The sequence below is a fragment of the Pipistrellus kuhlii genome, unplaced genomic scaffold (assembly GCF_014108245.1).
Source record: "Pipistrellus kuhlii isolate mPipKuh1 unplaced genomic scaffold, mPipKuh1.p scaffold_m20_p_1, whole genome shotgun sequence".
NCBI lineage: Eukaryota > Metazoa > Chordata > Mammalia > Chiroptera > Vespertilionidae > Pipistrellus > Pipistrellus kuhlii.
Genome location: NW_023425404.1, coordinates 132,024,347 through 132,049,178, shown reverse-complemented (window position 1 = coordinate 132,049,178; position 24,832 = coordinate 132,024,347). Strand labels below are relative to the sequence as shown.

At 35.5% G+C, this 24,832-nt stretch overlaps 1 protein-coding gene across 3 annotated transcripts in view; it reads right to left on the bottom strand.

Annotated features, from left to right (window-relative positions):
• TBCK (TBC1 domain containing kinase) overlaps window positions 1-24,832 on the bottom strand; it is a 162,494-nt gene that overhangs the window by 16,096 nt on the left and 121,566 nt on the right. For all 3 annotated transcript variants that reach the window (XM_045589220.1, XM_045589218.1, XM_045589221.1), the window contains 2 exons: window positions 12,716-12,891; window positions 7,520-7,679 (listed from right to left, as the gene is read on the bottom strand). In XM_045589220.1, coding sequence (XP_045445176.1) covers window positions 7,520-7,679; window positions 12,716-12,891 — 336 coding nt within the window. The remainder of the gene's footprint in view (window positions 1-7,519; window positions 7,680-12,715; window positions 12,892-24,832) is intronic.

Sequence of the window (24,832 nt, the reverse complement as noted above, 5' to 3'; positions counted from 1 at the left end):
ATGTCTTATCTTATTAATTAGATCGAAAGTTTACTGAGGGCAAGGGACTATGTCTTTCTCATTTCTGTTTACTCAGTGTTTGCTGCCTTGAGTTAAACTACAATAGTACTGATTTCAGTGTATTTTTCTTTTGTCTTCCTCTTTCTATCAATTTCTGCAAATGCATATTTGACAGAAAACTACTGTTTTCATGTGTTTATTTATGAACTTAGTCATTAATTAAACCATCAATATTTATTGAGTGCTTACTATTTGAAAAGCCCTATGCTAGGGGTGAGAGGGTGTAACAATGAATATAACATAATCCCTGTCCTTCCTGACCCTGGAGTTTAGTGGGAGAAGCAGATGAGTGAACAGGCAATTACAATGCCATTTGACAAATGTTACACAGAACCACCATATGGCTGTGCAGACTGTCTGCATGAGAGAACACTGAAAAGGGGCAAGTGGAGCATGAAGTGTAGCCCATCCTCTCCAAGCACTGTGCCCTTACACAGTGCTCTTGTTCTTACTGGTAAAGGAAGGATGGGTTTTTATCTAACAAACAGAGAAACTCTACATGTGATAGTAGTCCTACTGACATTATAAGAGTAAGTAAAAGGTTTTCTATGAGCACTTGGGAAGGGTACTTAGTTTCAGGCATGAGGAGTTAAGAAAGAGTTCCATGAAGAAATGCTATATAAACAGCCTTTCAAGACAAACAGGAGTTACCCAGTTGAACAGAAGTGGGAAGAATGCTCCAAATAGAAGTGCAAAAAAAACCCCCACATACATATACTAAATTGCAAGTAGTTAATTATGGCTGGAATCTAGAGGGTGAGGGAAGCGGTGAGGGATGGAAAACAAAGCCGAGTCCGGATCACAAAGAGCCCAGAAACCACGATTAGGATTTGAATTTTATTTTGGAGGCTGTGGGAAGTCGCAGAGGCATTTTGACAATGATTGTATTTACTTTGAGAAGGTTCACTCTGGTTGTAGGGTACAGCCGGAGGAAAGAAGGGGACTGCAGGCAGGGACAATGTGAAGCTGCAGCAAGTCAGGCAGGAGATACTGGCGACTTGAGTAAAGATAGCTGGGTGCAGGGGATGAGAGAATTTCAGATCGAATTAACAGGGTGATAAGACAAACAACAACTTTTCATATAATTTGTTGCCATTAGTCAAGCAGCTGAGAGAATTCACTGTTTCATTCAAACAGTCTGGGTGGCAGGAGGAAAGTGGAGGAACTTTGTAGCTAGCACAGGGTTTGAACCAGGGTTCTGTCACTGTTTAGCTGTGGGTAAGTCACTTATTAGCTTTTTGGCCTTAGTTTCTTCACCTGTCAAATGTGCAATAATACTCCACTTCAGTGGCGTACTTAAAGCATTTTGGGGTGGATTGGATTAGATATCATATGTTTAAATGCTTGACTCGGAGCAAATACTCACTATAAATTAGTTTCCTACTTTCCCCCCAATTAATTCTTGGATAGGAGAGCCACTTACACCTTGCAAATATATAGCTTAAATCTTAAGAAGGAGATTAGTCTGCAATGGGGACAAATCAGTGTTTATGTGAATTGCCATTAATGGAACAGTAATTGATATGTGACTCTTACCATTTACTAGATCACAGATACTTTTGGTAAACAGATGATAGCTATAGATGTATCCTCTCTATCAATAAAAGGCAAATATGCACAACACTTTACATATAATTTCAATTATATCAAAGGCCTTTTAAAACTCATGATAAACTCTAGGTTAAAATTTTTTTCCTTTATACTAGTTCATTTAATTTTAAAATTTATGATAGTTGATTGTGACCTAGTGTCTAGGCATTGGGATCTTCCTATAGACTTACAGATTAGTGTTTATCAATATGTTATGCTGTCAAACAGTCCTACCAGGAAAGGCTACCTGGAAAAATTTTAAAGTTCATATTTAAAAAGATAAAGGAAAATTTTTAGATATGACAAAATTTGTTCTAATAAAAAAAAGTACCCTGGCTCACAGTAGATAACAAGCCTCTTCTGATAAAATTCCATCATCTGATACCATCGTGGGGCAGGAACTAAAGAGCATTCTGTACATTTTCCTCTGATCTGTGATATATGGGGCTAGAATTTCAGCAACCATCCTTCATTAACTTCTGTTTACACTAGACAACAGAGAACAGTAAACTCATACTACATCCAAGCCACTAGTTATATTCCATGCAGTATACTATGCTCTGAAAAGAATGTACCGTATTTTTCAGACCATAAGACGCTCCGGACCATAAGACGCACCAGTTTTTAGAGAAGGGAAATGAAGAAAAAAAGATTCTGAAACAAATAGTGTCCTTAAATATTTTATGTGCATTAAAACCCAACATCACAGTCATAAACACATGTAATCAACCCTGTAAAGTAAACAGCAGCATTTAGAACCATTTTAGAGCCGGGCAAGCACACAGAGACCACACATAGCCGGGCAAGTAAAAAAACTTTTTTTTTAAAGTATATGTGTAGGCTATATTTGGACCATAAGACGCAGGGACTTTTCCCCCCCACTTCTGGGGGGAAAAAAGTGAGTCTTATGGTCCGAAAAATACGGTATATAATAAAAACTCAGATTCAAAACAGTTACGGCTACGATGGATCACAGCCAAGTTCCAACCTCTGTAGGGTCAAGCGGGAGGGCGACTATGGTTAGTTTTTATTCAGCCACAAACATTCCTGCGGTAAGGAGTAATTAATTAAATGGTGGGCTGTGGAGGGCAGGGTGGGTGTGTGGAATAACACATAATGAGACAACATAACTTTCATCCTCTGATGGGTCATGAATATAGGTGCCAGAGACCACAGCATTCACATGATGACTTGGCAGTTTTTCCAGGGAATTGGAAATGACCTCCCTCTGTCTTTTTAAAAAATTCTTGTTCACAAAATAAATTTAGTAAACAAGTTAAAAAACAGACAACCAAAGTCAGGATTAGGTGTTTTAAAGTCCTCTTTATAACAACTCCTATCTTGCCTTTTATTCACATAATATTTGAAAACTATGAGAATAGGGACCTACGGGGCAGTTCTTAATTTAGTCCATGGGTCTTTTAAAAGTTAACCCCCCTCACTTAACAAATGCAGTTATATAGGATAATTTGTACTATAAAGCCTCATATGATGTCCAGTGTGCTCAAATTGCACTAATAGGTAAAAGGTTTCCTTATAATCTGACATAAACCCACAGACAAAAACGTTTGCTGACAAGAAGACAAGGAAAAAGTCAGGAAGAAAGCCAAGTTTAACCATGGCTGGTGATTATAGGTCTAACAAGACGGGGAAAGAATTCCTTGCATATCTGGAACTCATAAAGGAGATTCACTTCCTATTCCTTATCAAAATGCAGAAGGTACCATTATAAAGAGGCCTAATACATTTTCTGACAGGAAAAAGTCCTCACACAAAATATCACATTGATCTGAAGAACTAGGTAGATACTGTCTGGAGGCAGAGAAGTTTACTGTAGAGACAACACACACGATTGATTGGTTTTCAGAGACACTTGGTCCCCTTTGAGCACATACCGGATTACGATTGTCTCTGATGCTCAGGACCAAAAGCTAGAGGAAGCGCTTGAGCAAAGAGAGACAGCAGACAGGGCTAGAGAGAGAAAAAGGGATCATAAAACATGATTTAGCTTGGTTAAGGGATTCGGGAAGTAATGGGGTGGGACTGCAAGGTGGCAGCCTCCTATTACTGCTGTATAGACAACTTCCAACCTAAAATCCAAACTAAATTACCTTGGCCCTTAGAGGAGTATAAAGAAACACAACTGGACTATTATCTTATTTTTAAAGTAGCTTCAAAGGCATGCTTTATTGTAAATCTGAAGATTTTCAGTTGAAAACGATGCCATATTTTAAATTTAATCCTTACATGCCATGTGTAGAAAGCACCAGCCACTCACACTGTTTAGTCACAGAATCTCCACAAAACCTTTCTTTTATCTAGGTTTTGGAATCAAATGTTAATCAGAAATATATGTTTTGTTCTTTTCTTTTTTTGGGGGGTGGAGGTGAAGGGTTGCTTTCCTTTGTTTTGAAGGAAAGAGTAATAACACACATGACATTACTTGGCATTGACTTTTATGTTGTCAGATGAATATTTCTTTAGATGACAAAAAAAGTGTTGATTTAATGCCAAGAATATAACATTTTAAGGGTAAAATTAGCTGTGCCTAATATTTCCCAAAGGATTGACAAGACAAGTACAGGCAAGGAAGACATCTTAGTAGTCAGATAACCAAAAAAAATATAATCTTATATAGAGAGCAATTATTTTTAAAGTCTTGTGAGTTTCTGTGACCAACACAGCAATATGATGTTTATGATTTTTTCTTAAAGACTCAATAAAGGTGGAGAAACACCAATTGGAGTTGCATTCTGTGCTGGTCCATGTGGTTGGCCATTTTCCAGTCTGAGACCTATCACTAGCTCTGGAGATGGATCCATGGGGGAGAAAAAATAACTCAATACCACGTTACCGTATGCCATCGTGCTAAGTTCTCATTCTTGCTAAACATTATAATTTACTTCTAGGAAGGAGGCGGGTTCATTATGGTGTTTTGTCAAGCCAAGATAATATTGCCTTCCTCATAGTTAGATACGGGCTAGATTAATTCAGCACATTTCAGTTTTGTAAGAATTATCTTTCGTGGGGCTTTCTGTACATATCATGCTGGCATGTGTTCCCTCTATACCCAGGGAATGTAATGCTAGTTTAACAATCAAAGATGCAGTTTCTCATCTGAGTTTTAAAAACTCAATGAGACAAGAGTAAGTCCTTGACACATTTTCCATTTAAAATGTGATACAGAGCTTGAATTGGCTCTACTCTTGTTTTGACACAGAGGTCTTCCTGCTCCCATCAACCCTACCAACAGATGAGGTCTATATTTGTTTGCCTTGTTCAGTTAAACTTGGCCAGGCAGCAGCAAGGATCGGCACAAAACCTGATCCCGCCTTCCGCACACCATTAGACTCGGGACTCCACTTCACCTGCATGAGACTGTCAGACTTTCCTTGATGCGGACTTAACATTGTTCACAAAATATCTGAATATGCTTTATTATCTAATAACTCACTGCTTTATTTAACCTGTTGGATAATGTGAATTAGATATTAACTGACAAGTGATCTTTAACAGGATTTAATTATGGCATAGAGAAGAATCTACATGGGACCCTAACTAAAATGAGATCTTTGTAGTCCTCCTTTTTTGCCCTCTCCTGGGATTTCAAAACTATGAGAGAATAAATTTCTGTTTTTTTAAGCTACCCAGTTTGTGTTACCTTTTACCATAGTTCTGAGAAATGAACAGATATTCCAACTTTGATATCTTTTATTTATTTTTTCTTGCCTAATTGCTCTGGCTTGAATTAACAGCAATCCTTTCAAACTCTTGCAACACACATAAGAGGTGGGAAGACTTCCTCATGCTATGAGGCCAGCATAATACTAATACCAAAGCCAGACAGACCCAGAGGGCTTCAGACAAGTACCCCCAGTAAATACTGATGCAAAAATTCTCAAAAAAAAAATACTAGCAATCTGAATTTAGGAGAATATTAAAAGGATTATACATCATGACTAACTGAAATTTATGGTAGGAATGCAATAGTTGAACATATGAAAATCAATCAGTATAGTATACCACATTCATAGAAAGAAGAGAACAAAAACTCATAATCATCTCAGTTGATGCAGAAAAGGCATTTGAAAAAATTCAACAACACTTCTTGATAAAATATTCAATAAACCAACATGAGGAAAAAAATTTTTTACATGATAAAAGCTATATATGAAAAAGTCCAACTAACAATACTCAATGGTGAAAAGCTGAAAGGTTAGGAAGAAGACAAGAAGGCCAGCTTTTGCAACTTTTATTCAACATAGTACAGTTTCTATTTGCTAATGTTTCTACAAAGAAATAGGATAGCTCTGCCTACTCTGCCATTTTGTTGGTGTTACTTCCAAACTCTAGAACTTTTATATTGTCATCATACATAAAATAGTACTTAAATTCAGATATATGTAAATAATAGCACTGGAAAATAAAATTAACTATTAGCTAACAAATCACATAAAAATAATTTAGATACCATGTCTTTATTTCTAAATTAAAAGATGTTTTCGTTTACTTAAAATTGCACATTAATCATTAATTATATGGAGTTTTTCTGAAATAAGTGTGTTTAGATTTTTCCCTGTCAGACACTGGATATATAAAATAGGGGTGAGAGATTCATGATTTTTTACTAATCATTAATGAAACTTGAAGGATGACTTTCATTTAGTGTCAAAACTCAATATTACCATTAGCCCTGTACTTGTGAGATAAAAATGGCCTACGTCCAAAAGTATTAAAGTTCTCATCTGATTACATTTCCAGTGTTCACATTTCTGGATTATTCTGTTTATTCAGACATAAAGGAATGTACATTTAGAGGGGGAAATTGTAGCTCTACTGCTAATTCCTTTGAGGAAAAAAATTTTCTAAGTATATCGATATTATTAACCTTTCTTTTTGTCTATTTTCTCTGCTCTGGGAAGTGGAGAGATTGGTAAATCTGGGAAGGCTCAGTCCTGCCTCTCTTTCTCTTGGGAATAAGCTGCCTGCAGGGAGAAAACCACCTCTTTGACTTTTCAGACTCTTCCTTCCCTTTAGAAAAAGGGCTGTCCTGGTTTAGTGTTGCCTACATCTAGATGTGTTCTCTAATTCTGGAGGCTTTGTGAGTAGGCTCATTTGGCTCTCATATTATACTATATTTTTCAACTTGTCTTTTATAAAGGTGTTTTTTATTTTTTATTACTACCTAAAATTAAATCTCCTCTGTCATCATACAATATATTTGACCCCCTTTACCCTTTACTACCACAATGTAACTACAGATGACATATTATAGAACTGTATACACGAAACCTATATAATTTATTATATATTAACCAATATTAACCAATGTCATTCTAATACATTTAATAAAAAATGAAGGTGATATCTTTGACCTTCACATTCTTTGTTTTTCAGTTTGTTTAGAACATAGCCAGGGAAGAGGGAAGTCATTTTATTGTTTCACTCACTCCTCTCTAAAGTTGATATCTTTGAGCCTATAGTAACAAACCTGAAAATCCAACCAAGTCTACCAAGAGTTTTCTTGACTCTCTTATCAAGCTCCTATGTTTTTCTCCATTCAAAAGAATTGAGGCTACTTCTTTGCAATTTTGAAAAGTAATTTTTTCTTTGAAGAACACTTTAGGCTATTAGGTTATCATTTGGATCTTTCTAAACTTACTACTGAACCTGATGTTGCACACTGAGGAAGAAAGCTTGAATCCTTTTACTGGGAAAGGCTGACAAACTCTTCTATGTAAGAATATAGGTAGATCTTCAAAGTTCACTTGATATGCGATCTACTCTTGAAGAAATAAACTTTTAGACAATCTGTTCTAGGCAGGTAAATAACTCATTCTGCACATATGACATTTCTGAGTACACTTACCTCTGCTGTGTACTTTGCAGAATTCCCCACGATGACAATGACCTTTCCTTTGAAGCTTTGGAGCACAGAGGTGTGAGGGCCCTGGGTAAGTTCCCCTTCCGAGGTGAATGCAGTGCTGAATGGAATGTTGATGCTGCCTGAAATGTGACCCCGAATAAAACTGAGAAGGAAAGTATAAGGAAAACACTTGTGTGCAGATTTGAGAGAGACAGAGAGAGAGAGAGAGAGAGAGAGAGAGAGAGAGAGAGAGAGAGAGAGAGAGAGAGACAGGTAACTGATTCCCAGAAGACAGTATCGTAAAAATCAAACACAGAGACCAGACTTGAAAATTCCCTGAGTGGACAAAACTGGTTTGGTTTAGTCATACAAGTATACTTAATTTAGCTTATTTTCCAAGACAAGTGACACTAACTTGACCTGGTTCACTTCTTGCCTATGTCTCTGAAAACCATAAGTGAACTCAATTTGTTCCCCCAAATTGATAGGAAGTAACCCAAAGTTAAACTATTCCAATTCCCTTTCATTAAAGAAAATTTGAATACTGTGACCAATAGACAGTTATTGCCTCCACACTGTATAAGCTGCATTATGACAATAGACTCTGAACCTCAGTATTTGATGTTTTTGTCTGAGTGTTCTTGGTTTGAAAACTCTTTGGTGTGCACAATAAATTGCTACTAATTACTATTTTGATGATTCATTGGCTTTATTTATGAACTTTTGGCAGTTCTAAACATCTTCCATGCTTACATGAGTATTTTATCCTCCAAGGGGAAATAAAAGTTAAATGTGAAAATGTAATGAAAAAGAGAAAGGAAGATGACTAGTCAAAGATGTAAAGAATTTCCTGATTAAATGAAGCATTGTGAAAGTGGTCAGGATGCAGCAAATCAAGGCAATCGCATGGGCCACATAATAATCATGCCTTTAAGTTCATTACTACTACTATGATTACTCCTGAGCTCTGAAAGTAATATAGCCAAGCAGATATTCCCAGATATAATTTGATACTGCAAAAGCCTATCTACTTTGAGTAAGCGATTGCTAAATGGAACTCTATTTAGAATTGTTAAGGTCAACAGCACTGGTTAGAAACAGTTCTGTTGTTAGTTTACTTCTCAAGTAAATTTAGCTGACATTTCCACTCTTCAATTTTATGGTCTCTAAATGGACTGATGCCTATTATATTTGTGCTTTGGCAGGGTTCTGATGATTTCATCATTGACTATAAATTTTATTTTCGGAATGAAAAGCATATATTTGCTTAAAATATTTAGAAATACCTTAATATTTTAAAGAAAAAATATATTCCCTCCTTAGTAAGTAAAAAATACAATTAAAAAAGTACAACTAAAAAGATAATTATTTATATAGAGTCTATAAAGATATTCTTAAATATTATTATCCATCTAATAACTATTCATATAAATAAAACAACTATAAAAATAGGTCTAAAGGAGATATATATGATGCCTTGGTAGGATATGTCCATTTGGAGAGAACAGGGAAAGTTTTCACTGAGAAAGTAAGTGATGGCCAAATTAAAATTTGAAGAATTAATAAAAGTTATTTAGGTAAAGAAATTAAATGAAGGCAGAAGAAATTTGAGACTCCTATTCCCAAAAAAGATGGTGTAGACTGACCACATACTTTATATTTAAAATATTTAGGTCAGATGCTTCTTCCTCATTTTTCCTTTAAAGAAGAACATTTGGCATTAATAAGGACTATAAAGAGTTCTGAAAATGAAGAGAAAGATAGAATAAACATTAGTATCTCATTGTTTAGAGTCTTCTAGAAAGGAAAGAATTTATGACCATTGGCAGATCTTCCTTGGTTTTCATCAGTACTACTCTCTCAAACATTTACAATTATCCAATGTTCTCAACTTCAGGTTTTTTTTTTTTACTTTTTTTAAAAAATTAAATTATTGTCTGTGTACATATTTTACCATCGCCCGCACCCCCCCCCCCCATACATAACCACCCTCCCCAGAGTTTTGTGTCCATGGTTGTACTTATATGCATGTATACAAGTCCTTCGGTTGAACTTCAGTTTTCATGACCAGTAATGACTTTGTTCTCAACATGTCACTAGTCTGATAGTACCTTTATTTTCAGTAAGAACATACCTTAAAATGAAAATTTTTGATAACATAAAGAACCTAATGACTCAAATATCATTTGCAAATGTATATACATCTACCAAACTGAATCAGTTGCCATATATTTTATTTATAAAAAAGCCTTTAGCCCTTATCAACAATGAAAACATATATATATATATATAAGTTTTCATATATATATATATATATATATATATATATATATGCAGTGTTTTTATAGTAGCAAAAACAATACAAACGTATCTTGGTCAAATACGACAGCAGACATGCTTGATGCCTGTCCCCCATTCTCTTGCTGAAAGGGCGTCAACTACTGACCCTGATGAAAGGGTGAGCCTCAGCTCTCACGTTTGTATCAGATGATCCTGCCACAATCATGACTGACAGCACAGTAGGGAGAGAAAGGGTGAAGGGTTATCTGATGCAGGCTGAGCCAATCAAGTTCTCTTCTTTGAAAATCAGAAATAAAGATAAAATACAATGATTAGACTATACTAAGCTCTACAAACTAATGCCACATTTGAATGTCTTCTATACAACTTGTTCAGCAACATTTTAGAAAATTGGTGACTATGGAATAACAGTAGCTATAAAAACATCTAGCTATTATAGCAGTCATCTGGTCAGGTGTTTTTAAATAGAGCTGTTTACTACTCTGATAGACTCTGTGATCTGCAAACATTTTTCCTCTGGTAATTGGAGACTTTATGCTATTGCAGTAAGCTGTTTATATATATATATATTTAGAGGCCCAGTGCATGAATTTGTGCATGGGTAGGGTCCAGCCAGCCTGGGCAGGGGTCGGGGCCATGGATGATTGGCCAACCTGCCTGCTGGTTGAGCTCCTGGGTGAGGGGACAATTTGCATATTAGCCTTTTGTTATATAGGACATACACTGAGTGGTCAGATTATTATGTGTTCAGAGATCATAATAATCTGGCCACTCAGTATATCTCTATCCAAAGCATACCAGCATTTTTAACTTGTTTGTTGCTATGTTAACTAATTACAATTAGTTAAATAGAGCCAGCCCAAAGTAAAGGTTACACCTTTAGAATATCAACAGGTACAAGGCATATGGAATTAAAATCATGCCTTTCTCATATATAATGTAACTAAATAGCATTAACTGATGTAAAAATTACATCTTTAGATATCATCATTTTTCCTTTCTAAATCTATTGCTGCTTTCTTTGAATGACATCACCATCTCCCATATCAGCCTAAAACTTCATTTTTGACATCTCACCAGTGGCAATATCTAACATCCTGTTGCATTAATAAATCCCATCCTCTCGCCTCTCTATTCCCATTACCACTTACTGGCCTATTTCAGACACTCATTTATCTTGAACTTAGACTACCGCATCAAATTTGTTTTTTCCCAACTCCCATTTTGCCACTTGGAAATCCATTTTATTGGATTAATTATTTTAGTAATAGTCTTTAAAATGAAAACAAAGCATATGCTAGAATGCTATGTTTTTTGATAATTTTATTAAAAGCTATAACTAAAGTTTCAACCAAAAGAACCATAAGCTAAAGAATTGAAAGTATTTTAAGCCTTTGAAGTAATGAATAGATCAGGGGTCCATGACCAGTCAAATTGAAATTAATGCTTGTTTTGGAAGTCAGTGCACTCACCTACTCTGCCAAAGAACTTCCAGTATCCATGAAGCCTAAACAATCAGATACATGAGCATTTATACTCTCACCATACTCAGGGAACTCACAGTTTTGGGAAAATAGAAAGTAGTAACTTTTCAAAAAGGGGTGGGGATATATAATTTGAATTAGTGGCCTCTCAGATTATATTTTCAGTAATAAAAGACTCTATGACTTGCTTCAGAAGTTCTGTAAATGTATAGTTTGAATTCATTTTAAAATTGATTAAAAATATTCACATGAAAATTTACATGACAATTTTAGAATATGAGAAAAACCACTAACCTGCTAACACTCACATATTAGCCTCATTTATAGTTAGGAAATGCTATAAATGTTAATTTATAAAGAATCCTATATAATAAAAAGCCCAATATGCTAAGTGTCCAGTCGTCTGTTCAAACAATCAAAGTGCAATATGCTAATGATATGCTAAGATCGTTCAACAGCCTGCTATGACATACATTGACCACTGGGGGCAGATGCTCCAAATGGCAGGTAGGTTAGCTTGTTGCTGGGGTATGGCTGATCATCGGGACTGAACTAGATGGGCCAGATATGCCCTGTGGTCCTTCCCAGGTTGGCCAACTTCCTGCATCCCTCCCTGGCCTTGATCATGTACCGGTGGGGCCCCTCAGCCTGGCCATGCCCTTTGCAATCCAGAACCCCTTGGGGGATGTTGGAGAGCCGGTTTCGGCCTGATCCCACAGACTAGGCCGAGGGACCCCACTGATAGACGAATTCGTACACTGGACTTCTAGTATTAATTATAAAAGTCTTCATTTATATTTTATATATTGAGTTTCAAAAAAACTTTATTTGAAAAGGGAGTTGCTGTGTTCAAAAACAAATTTGAAAATCTACTAGATGAAAAAATAAGGAGAAAGATTGAATTGTTATTATTTTATACCTGTTTATACTTTAATGCCAAGCAAAATCATCAGAAATTATAGAACATTTAATGTCAGTGAAAAATACTTTAACATGTTCTCTATAAGTCAATATTTTGAAAATTATAATAAATTTAATGATGAGGTCTGGCAAACTCTCTCTAGCCTATGAGTTAGACCAGGTAAATACTTCTCATCTTTGCTAAAATTTTAGCCACAGCAAGAAGGATTAAAATTCCCCAAGAACAATACACACCAGAGAAACACAAAAACTAACAAAATACCCCAACATTCTGGTTTTGTTTGGAAAGCATTTTTGGGCCTCTGGTATGTAATATTACCTTATGAAACATTATGCAAGTCTACTCTGGCATCCGGTTTGAGAGTTACTTAGCTATTGGAATTCAGAGGAATCCCAGATACGTTCATTGTTTTTACCACAAGCCCTGTAAATGGAAAGGATGCAATATGAATAAGGCAGGACCACCCTCTAAAACCGCATGCACAAAGGATACTCTTCGCTATTCCGGATGTCAACCACCAGGAGCTTCGGTTTACTGGACTTGGTCTTCTTGGTGGGTGTTTTGAAGTGGCCCGTCACTGTGAGCTCACACAAGTCAATCAGGTCCTCTGCTGAAATCCGGGGAGAAACTTCTGACTTTAGGTCATTTAATGGGATGGATTCTCTTGACTGAAAGAAACATACAAATCACACACATATTGAGAATATTAAAGAGACAAACTGTAGCCAGTAAAAATATTTTCAGGCTCTTGATATCAACCACTACTGGTATAACATACAGAACAGGAAACGATCTCCCAGTCTACAGTGTAACTGTGCTCTTACTGAGGTTTACACATTCATTAGTCACAGATGTAGAAAAACATTAATTACTTTTTGACTACCAAGCTCTTGGTTCAAATGTGATAGAAAGAGGTGAGGAAGATTTTTCCTCATGAGAGAACTGTGTATCTTTAAAAGCAGTTATTTTATTTTATTTTATTTTATTAATTTTGGCTCTAGCTGGTTTGGCTCAGTGGCTACAGTTTCAGCTCATGGACTGAGTTTAATTCTGGTAAAGGGCATATATCCTAGTTGCAGGCTCAATCCCTGAGCCCCAGTTGGGACATGTGTAAGAGGCAACCAATTGATGTGTCTCACATCAATGTTTTTCTCTGTCTCTCCCCTTTCCTTCCACTCTCTCTAAAAGTCAATGAAAAAATATCCTCAGGTGAGGATTAACAAAAAAATAAAAATAAACAAAAGAATCTTAAAAAGTGATTTGAGCAATTTATTGATGTAGAAACAAAATTCTAGAGGTAGGTTGGGCTTCAGGAACAGGCCAACCAGGGCTCTGAGCCCGTTTCACAGCATGCTCAGATTTGCCCTTCTCCATGTTGTTGTAATCTTTAGACTGGATTCTTTCATACTTAAAAAAATAAATAAATCTTTCTTTTTGAAAGTATTACAAATATCCCTCCTTCATTCCACCCCACCCCCACCCCCACCCCCACCCCAGGCCTTCACCACACTATTGTCAGTGTCCATGCTGTTGCAAAGGGTAAGAGATCCTTCTTTTTTATAGCTTCATAGTATTCCACTCATGCTTTTTTATTCCCTCATGTACCGATGGACATCTGGGCTGTTTCCAGATCTTAGTTACTGTAAATTGTGCTGTTATAAACTTAAGGGTGTTATAAACACTGGTTGGTGTTTTGAGTTTCTTAGGAAAAGCAGCTCTTTTAGCACATTCACTTTAAGTATAAATGACTGTTATTATGAATTGCATTAATTACAGCTCTGCTAATATGAGAAATTGCATTGTAACTCAATATACTAATTAAAGAAATTAGTTCTAATATATGCATTGGGCATTGATAACCTAATTCGTGTTACATATAAATGGTTGAGTGGAAATTAGATTATCAGAGATGAATGATGTTTTCTTGGATAGTAAACCAAATTGACAATTGTGGACAAAAAAGGTACCACACATCTGGTATTGTGATCCCTCCAACTTTGTTCTTTCTCACATTGATGTGGCTATTTGGGGTCTTTTTTTGGTTCTATCTCAATTTTTGCAATATGTGTTCTAAATCTGTGAAATATGCCATTGGTATTTTAATAGAAATTACATTGAATGTTTAGATTTGGGTAGTATAGACATTTCAATGATATCAATTCTTTTAATCCATGAACATGGTATATTCTTCTTTCTTTCTTTCTCTCTTTCCCTTCCCTTCCCTTCCCTTTCCTTTCCTTCCCTTCCCTTCCTTTCCTTTCTTTCTTTTTCTTTCTTCTTTCCCTCCCTCCCTCCTCCCTCCCTCCCTCCCTCCCTCCCTCCCTCCCTCCCTCCCTCCCTCCCTTCCTTCCTTCCTTCCTTCCTTCCTTCCTTCCTTCCTTCCTTCCTTCCTTCCCTTTTTGTATATTCCTCTGAGATATCACCTCACACCTGTCAGAATTGCTATCATCAACAAATCCTGGTGACGATTTGGAGAAAAAGAAACCCTTGTGCACTGCTGGTAGGAATACAGATCGGTGCAGCCACTGTGGAGAACAGTATGGAGTTTCCTCAAAAACTAAAAATGGAACTCCCATTTGACCCAGTGATCTCACTTTTAGGAATATATCCCAAGAAACTAGAAACACCAATCAAAAAGAATATATGCACCCTTATGTTCATAGCAGCACAATTTATAATAGCTAAGATCTGGAAACAGCCTAAGTGCCCATCAGCAGATGAGTGGATTAAAAAACTGTGGTACATCTATACAATGAAATATGTGGTAAAAAGAAGGAATTCTTACCATTTGCAACAGCATGGATGAAACTGAAGAGCATTATGCTAAGCGAAATAAGTAAGTCAGAGAAAGATAAATATTACATGATCTCACTCATTTATGAAATACAATGAATAACATAAACTGATGAACAAAAACAGGTCCAGAGACAAAGAAGCATTGATTAGAGTAGACCATCAACCTCATAGGGAAGGTAGGGGAGGGTGGGGGTAAAGAGGAGAGATCAACAAAAAGACTTGTATGCATGCATATAAGCCTAACCAATGGACACAGACAATAGTGGGGTGAGGGCATGAGAGGGGGAATGGAGGGGGGTAATGAGGGGATAAGGGCACATATGTAATACCTTAATCAATAAAGAAAAAAAAAGCAGACAAAAAATTAAAAAAGGAACTAATGATATCAATAATAATAATAATAATAATAATAACAACAACAACAACAATAATAGAAAAGGAAACCCTAGTATACTGCTGGTGGGAATGCAGATTGGTGCAGCCACTATGGAATTGAGAGTGAAATTTACTAAAAAAAAAAAAAAAAAAAAGGAACAACCGTTTGGTCCAGCAATCCTACTTCTAGGAATATATCCTAAGAAGCCCAAAACATGAATCAGAAATAATATATACATCCCTATGTTCATAGCAGCATTATTTACAATATCTAAAATCTGGAGTGCCCATCAGTAGATGAGTACATAAAAAAGGTGTGGTACATTAACACAATGGAATACTACGTAGCTTTAAAAAAGGATAATTTCTTATCCTTTGCAACAGCATGGATGGACCTGGAGAGTATTATGTTGAGTGAAATAAGCCAGTCAGAGAAAGACAATATCACATGATCTCACTTGTAAGTGGAATCTAATGAACATAATAAACTATGAACAAAAAGGAATCAGAGACATGGAGGCATGGAACAGACTGACATATCTCAGGCAGGGGAAGGGTGGATAATAGAGGGAATGGGAAGAGAATAACTTAAGAACTCATATACATACAAGCATAACCAACGGACACAGACAACAGTGTAGTGAAGGCCTGGGGTTGGGAAGGGGCTGGAAGGAGAGGAAAAAAGGGGGAAACTTGGAGGACATCTGTTATAATATCAACAATAAAATGAAATCAAATAAAAAATGTGGATTTTTATCAAGATCTAGATTAGGTGAAAATTGAGAGGTTTGTTCTATTCATTATCCTCTTTTTTCTTTTAGTCTTTCTCTTCTCACTACTCTTCCTTGGCTTACAAAATATCCAATATTTTTCCCATCCACAGTGGAAAATAAATTAAAATACTATAGCAAATTAAAAAATTACTCTCCAAGAGGTGGGTTTCCCTTTGCTACTAATCCTCTACATTCTCATCTTTACTTTGGTCTTCCCATCCACTCCTGAATCACTGCAGCTTGGTTTGTGTCATGATACAGAATAAGGAGTGGACCACTGACAGGGGAAAGGAAGAAAGACCCAGGAAAGGCACTAAAAGGAAACAGATAGAAGATAAAGGGTAGGGTTGAATAAATGATGGTTCTTATGTGCTGAATATGGATGACTGGGGAAAAAGGAGATAGTAACAGTGACAGACAGTAGATAAGGGGAAGACAAGTTCATATTTAGATATGTGAAATTGAGATTGCATAAGGTCTACCAAGTTGAAGTGTTGAGAATACATTTAGAGACAGAAACTGGTGTTTGGGGGAAGTCATGGCAGGAGGATCATATTTCTGGAATTATAAGCATAGAAATCGAAGTTTAAGTCGTGAGAAAGAGTAAGCAATTTGAAGAAAAATGAAAGAAAAAAAAAAGGCAGAAAGAAATCCTAAATTTAGCAGGTGCATCTATACAGTCTGCCAAGAAAATTATGCAAACTATTAACAGGAGTGGGAAACACATAAAGTTGAGATTTTTAAATGAAATATCTATCAATTTTTATTTTTCCACAAGTCTATAATACATAGACTCTTCTTTCTTAGTGCTAGATACTTCAAGCTCACATAAGAGAGACAGAGTTGTGAATGGCACAGACATTAACTATCATCTCAAAGGAATTTTAACAGTGAAAAACACAGAAACTATCAATCTACAAGGATCTATTCATCCATATACTTAAAACAATAAATTGTTTCAGTGGCATGTTGGTGTTTTTGTTTCTCCCTCTTGGTTTTGGAGAAAATAGGGGGAGCCTGCTATTTCTATTATAGAAATGTAGCATCTGAAATGGAGTTTGAAATAAAACCATCATGCTCTGGAAGCTGCATAATGTAGTTCTCACACTAGAGAGATATTTCTCTCCCTCAAATAAAAGAGATCATGTACATGAATATGAATCCCAAAGAACAGTGGAAATAAAAGTTTTTTTCAGTGATAAAGAATTTTATGTTAAATTTTTCACAGATGTAAAAAATTATGTATAAGCTAAATTTCTGTAAGGAGAGTAATTTTCCCTTTGGTATATAATAACATTTTAGAGATATTTCATCTCTCTAGCTCTCAATTATCTCATGTATAAAAGGAAGGGACAGGGGTAGGTATCTTATATATACTTTAGCTACAGAATTCTATGGCTTTATTTCTGATTGATTTTTCAACTAGCAACAGGTGCAAAAAATTCCTGCTTACCTCCTGGGACAAAAGTTAGAAACCTGTACCTAATACTTAACATCACCAGAAGAGTTTCTATTAAAGGGAGTCAAGAGCAATTCAAATTGTGAAGCTTAGCAAAATGTTGTTCAAAAAGCATAACATGCTTATATAATCTCAAATTGAAAAGAACTTATGCAAGTACCTGGGGAATATTTCATAGTTTTAAACTGCTTAACATGACAGCAACTCCATTCAGCTGAACTAAAAGTGGATTTTGTGATACTTCCTTCAGGAATGCGAGAGAACTGCAATTCCACATAGAATGTAATGATCAGCTTTCTTTTTTTTTTTTTTTTAAATATATTTTATTGATTTTTATACAGAGAGAAAGGGAGAGAGATAGAGAGTCAGAAACATCGATGAGAGAGAGTCATCGGATCAGCTGCCTCTTGCACACCCCCTACTGGGGATATGCCCGCAACCAAGGTACATGCCCTTGACCGGAATCGAACCCGGGACCCTTCAGTCCCCAAGCCGACGCTCTATCCATTGAGCCAAACCGGTTCCAGCTAATGATCAGCTTTCAAGGTAGCAGAGATTCAGGGTACAGCCAGCTGGTGACTTAAGAGGTAACAGTATTTTAATAGTCTCACTGACATTTTCATCCAAAATCCTGACTTTCCAAGGTAGAGTCTTTACTTGAATTGGGGTGTTTATTGGATCACCCTTCTCTCTTACTCCTACCCGTTTCCTAGTAGTGATACTAATAAATGCTACCATTTGTGTCCAGGTTTTCCTTGTTACTTGGGAAATTGTCCCATCACTTCTCTCACTATATAACCAGAGAATGTCAAATAAATGACCAAATATTATATGGCTGGAAGCCTCAGTGAATCCCTGTGGAAGAATGTGTGGACATCTCCCTCTCCCACAAACATAATGCTCTTCAAGTCTAGTCAATTGTTTTCTAACTCCTTCCCAAATTCACAGGGTTGCCCATTTTATGAACTCTCATGCTATTTCCATCCAATGGCAAGCAAAAACCTTAAATATAACTGTGGCTTAAACTAAAAATTTGGCAGTTTCTGGGAGGACTGATGCCCTCTGCATAGAGAGACTACATTTAGAGCTGGTTCCCAAAGCTGAAACATAAGACAGAATTCAGGAGTCCAAAGTTATGGCTTATCTTAAACTCCTACTGAATATCAGAACATATTGAAAAGACATTTAATAAAACTCAAGAAATCAGAATTCATGATCTTTTCATAAGATGAGAAAATTTCTCCAACACAAAAAATAGCAAAACATTACAAACATCCTAAGCATAATATTAAGATATCCACCATTATCACTGTTCTTTAACACTTTTATGAAGAATTGGGTGAAGCAATTAAATAATAGAAATATATAAAATTGGAAAAGAGGAAAACTTATCAGTAATTTGCAGATGATACATAACTAGAAACACTGAAAAACTTATAAACAATGGGAACAACAATGTGCCTGACAAATGACAATGATGATAATTAATGATAATAAAAACTTACAGTGTGTAGTATATGCCAGCACTGTTCTACATATATTAACTAATTTAATCCTGTATAATTCTATTAAATATTTAATATTATATCTCTATTTTATGTACAACAAAGAAAACAATCACATAACCACACAGCTGGTGTGGCAGAGCTGAAATTAAAAAAATCATGTCTGCATTCTTAATCACTACACCAAACTTCTTGTAAAATCAACAATCTTTCTATCCATTAAAAAACTAGAAAATATAATAAAATAAAATATCTCAATAAAAATAGCAACAGAAAAGCTAAAATATGAATAATACTAATAAGCATAAAAGAAAACTATAAAATAAACAGTTTATTTTCTCTACATATATACATTTAATTCAATCACTGTATACATATATATATAGATATATACATATACATATACATATATATATATATATATATATATATATATATATATATAATTTTTCCCCAGGGGAGTGAGAAAAGACATTCTATAATTCATGTAAAAACATAGTGCCAAATGTATAATATTATTTTAAAAACTTCTGGGTACTAGAAAGGAAATAAAATAAAACAAATATAAATGAAAAAAAGAATTCAGAAATGAATAAAAATACATGTGGGAATCTAATTTATCATAAGGGGTATTTGAATTTAATGGGAACCATTTAGTTTAGAAGAGAAAACAAACATATTAATCTTAAATGAATTCAAACATATATTTGATAAGTATAAATTTTAAAATCTATCAATTAAGTCAATTCTGTAAGACCCTGTTTGACTACTGTTTGTGCAATGTTTACTTTACTTAATTTACTGAACAATAAACTATAATTCATACTGATATATTCTGGAATAATTCCAGTTTAGCAATTTAAAAAAAATTAGTAATAACTTTTCTTTTTTTTTAGCAAGGTTTTTTTTGACTTTGGGGGAAAGGAAGAAATAACCTTCAGCAATGATTCTGTGGAAGATGTGAGAATGTTGCAGATAAAAGCTGTCTTTTCTTTTTTCCCTCTATACCTTTGTTTGTTAAATCCTGTGTTAGTACCTGTAGAAATCAGGTTAACAAAATGAATTTTTAGTAGCAGGTTTATTTCCCATATAACATGGCTTGTTTATCTAGTTTGCATATGTTATAGGGGAGAAGAGCTGGAATAAACAGGACATTTATACCTTGGGGTTGTAAAAGTCATTGCAATGACTCCTGTATATAATAACTATGTCTGTTGTTGCTAGCTTTTCTGCAGAATTGTGCCAGAATCCATTTCTTTCTAAATGCCATGGAATGTCATTGATACACAAAAGGACATCCCTGTATTTTGGGGTTGCAAAGAAAGATCACAGTGCAAGACCCAGAAATACATTAGAAGTTGGAATTATCCTATCTGTGCCCAGGACTCTTCATGAAGAAAATGTATTTTATAAACGCTCTGTGGAAAAAACATTGCTACAGAAGCTATCTCAAATCAATAATGAATTAAATCTGCTGCAAAGGAATAAAAAAACTGTCATAACATAACCTTCCTAGCAACTGTTATGTGGACATGCTAATGCTGATTCAAAGCATCCTGTAATGTCTGTTGGAAGTGTGAGCTGTCCCCTCAGATCAGTTCAGCTACTAGCTTGGGCCAATCCTAACCAGGATATATTATACCAAATACAACAATTGTTATTTTCACCAAAGATGACAATATTTATTTCCTTTTGTGTTTCCCATCAAGAACTTCACCCCCAACATCCTCCTACCAAAAACTTCTAAACATCTCTCTTTTCTTCCCAGGACCGCCCCCCCCCCCAAAAAAAAAATCATCAATATAACACTCTAGACATCTTCTAGTGCTCATTCAGTCACAATTCAGTTTTTGTCTGGCTCTGGATGTTTTTCTCTGCTCGTTTCACTTGCGATTTACAGGGCACTACTCCATTCAGAACAGACTTGTGCACAACTGAAATGTCCACATTCAGAAAAGTGGCATTTAGTAATTTGATGAGTTAGGATAAGAAGACCCAGAGATTTCTATAACTCAGAGGAAGAAACATTTTTAATATGCAACTACAAAATTTGATTTCCCAGGATAACTATACAAAAAAAGGATAATAATAAATGTTAAAAACATAGTGACATGTATTTAACATATAAATGTTTCAAGCTTTATACTAATGCAGCTAAACAATTAGATCTTTACATGTGAAAAGTAAGGATAAAAATGCATCACTGATTTACAGTTTCTTTACCTAGAAGTAAAGAATGACCCTTGTGTGATTTCGGTAATTGTATTTATTTTTAACTCTTTCATTCTACGAAGGATTTGAGATTTTGGTCCAGTTTACCCTTTCAAACAACCTAAGACATGTTTTTACCTCTTCCCGATATAATATTTCTACCTGCCAAATAGTTTTCTGGTAAGTTGAATTACATTACACCCCAAATTTGAACTTATATACTGGGGAAAAGGCAGTTTATATAAAATGGTAACAACTTTGCTAACTCTGCACTTGGCAACCTCTGTTTTAAATGACATTTGGAACTGGAAAATGAACATTATGGTGATCATGGGGACAAGGCTGGGCATTGCTGATTTTCTTCCCACTCGTCTGAACTGAAGATCTGTTCTCAACCACCTTTCTTCAAGCACCCTCAATCTGCAGTCCACACTACTAGGAAATGAAGACCTCTCTATACCTGTAAAGGCCTTAAATTAAATTACCAAGTGCTTGGGTAGGTGCTTAATAAATGTTGCGGAACGAATAAAACTTAGTAAAAATTCTTTTAAAATGATGAGGAAAAATGAAAAAGAAAAATTAAAGACTTAAAAAAAATCATTGTCCTCCTGCTTTTCCTTAATCCTTACGAATATTTCTCTCGCTTCTTCACATTTCTTCTCTGGAGGCAAAATTGCTCACATTATTAAGTTTTCAGGAGAGAGAACAGTTTATCACTTTCAATTACTGATGCCTTCCATGTTATATGCCAACTGTGTTTATACTCCTATATTAACACCCTGCACTTATTACCAAGATCACTATATTCATTCTGACTTTATATAATAGGGCTACCTTTTACTGATTTCAAGAGGGAAGTCATAAAGTGTAATGTAGTAGGAAACAAGTTTTTTGAGTCCTGGGTGAGTTTCGCATTCTAATTTCTTTCAACATGAATAGCTTTCGAAATACGATGTTGTAGGTAAGTTCCTCTGACTACAGGACAAGAGGGGTGGGGAAGCCAGGAAGAGAGAGATTTAGAAGAGAGCTTGTCCTTGGCAGTAAAAACAAAGAGGGGTTCAGAGAGCGAGCAGGCTACGACTGCAGAGTTGTGAAACAGGTGGTGGTTTTGGTTCAAGAAAGGAGAGTTAACTTGCCAAAAAATGTTAGATGTAAATAACTATAAAACAAGTAGATTAGTATAAAAGTATGCAAAGAATAAATACAAAAATAACAATTAACCATAAATATGAATATCTTCTCACTGAGTCTCCTCCCATGAATAAACATTTCTGTTTAGCTGTAAAGGCATGAGAAAATTGTGTGCACATATGTTATGAATTGTGCCAGGACCTTAGTAAAAACAGAGAATCCATGAGTCAACCCTCAGAGATTGATTTAGTAGATATGGATGTTTGTGGAGACTCAAACATGCATTTTAACAGGTATTATGGAACATTTTGAAGACCATCTTTCAGAAACATTATCTATGGAAACAAGAGCTCGAAGAGGCCAAGGAGGATTCTCACCTCCAGTTCTGCCAACACCTGGTTTTGAACTTTTAGCCTCTACAAGTATGAGGCAGTGAAATTATTGTGGTTTTAAGCAACAATAAAAAATAAAAAATAAAAAGGTTAAATGTTATGCTAGTTGAAGTCTGAAGAATGGATCCAGGGAGGAACAAGAATGGATGCAGGAAACTGTTGTAGAGAAAAATGCAGATAAGAGATGATAGTGAACTTGACTAAAATGATGGCATCAGAGCTAGCAGGAAATAGAGATTTATGAAAAGGGCTTTCTGATTGATTGAATATGGAAGGAGAAGCAGGAGTCAAGGATGAATTTAGAGACTGACTTGAGTAGGTTGGGAAGTGATAATGGTGATTATTCATACAGGGAATTCTGAAGGAACAATAGCTTTAAGGGGAAAAGAAAATAAATTCCATTTGGACATGTTAATTAGAGCACGCTTGTGTTGCGTAGACATTGGCTGTATGGGTCTCCTAGGGCTAACAGGAGAAGCTAGAGCTGGAGCTAATAACGGGCTCAGGGCAAATGTAAGATGCAAGTCTATAGGACTGTCTAATAGAACCCTGTGGGAGAACAGGAGGTCTGCACAGAACCCTGAGGATTACGACATATAATGATATGGAAACAGATGAAGACAGTGAAAGATACTGAATGGAGGTAACAGAGGAAAGAGGAAAACAAGATCAGGGTATACCAAAATCCTAGGAAAAGTCATGTTTGTAAAAGGAACAGTTAACTGTTCTGAAGGTTCCTAAGAGATCAAGTGGGAGCACACAGTTGAAAAGAATAATTTGTGACATCCACTCAGGTGAACGGAGAAGATAGAATGTAAAGTGAAGTGGCATAAAAAGAAGGTTATTTTTGCTCTGGTTGGTGTGGATTGGTGATTAGAGGGTCAATCCATGCACAGAAAGGTCACGGATTCAATTCCTGGTCAAGCCACATACCTGAATTTAGCCACATACCTCTGGTCCCAGTGGGGATATGTGCAGGAGACAACCAATCTCTCTCCCTTTTTCTCTCTTTCTTTCTCTCTCTCTTCCAATCTGTCCCTTCCTCCTTCCCTCCCCTTTTCCATTCTCTCCCAAAAAGATAAAAATGAATGGAAAAATCTTCTGGTGAGGATAACAACAACAAAATAAGGGTTTTTTTTTTGTTTGTTTTTCTTGCTTGTTCATTTGTTGATTTCAGTTTTATGTTTCTTAACCTTTTCACTTAGTGTATAATCTTATTAACAAACATCACCCCAATAAATGAATAAAAAGAAAAAGCCAAAGCTGCAATCATGTTAATGGATAATGTTGAAGAAAAAATACTTTTTCAATTAAGTTTTCCTAAGAGAAAAAAAAAAAAAGTTGTACTAGAGGGTAAGATACATAGATTTTGTATATGTGAATGTGTATACATAACAGAATAATTTAGCCATGCAAATATAAGCCTATTGTAGAATGGTGATATTCTCTATCTTTAGATTTATATGTAATTGAGATAATAATGTGATATTCTTGCAATCATTTACTCCTTCTTTAAGGATATGAGGATATTTAGTACCAACAATTTGTCTGGAAATTTTAATGCCGCTCTCAGGATGAATAGTTAACAATAATAATTGGATAGTTTCATAATCTCATTAGCATGAAAAATGGATAAAATATGACAGGGTATTATAAATAATACACAAAAGACAAATAATATGTAAATAAAGCAATTGGCTAAATTATTAAGCACTAAAAAATAACAAGCACCATAAATTCTAAAAATAATAAGCCTATTTCCATTAAACATCATTTTCCTCAATATGATATTAATAGATACAGCTTTTCCACATAATTTCAAGCCAGCCAGTCCTTGATTCTGACAGACTACTCAACATCAGCTATTTGATTCCTTAACTTGAGAAACAAGTTATCACTAGCTCTATCCAAGTTGGAGGAGTTCTTTTACTGACCAACAGAAATAAAGCCCTGACTTAGCTTAGAGA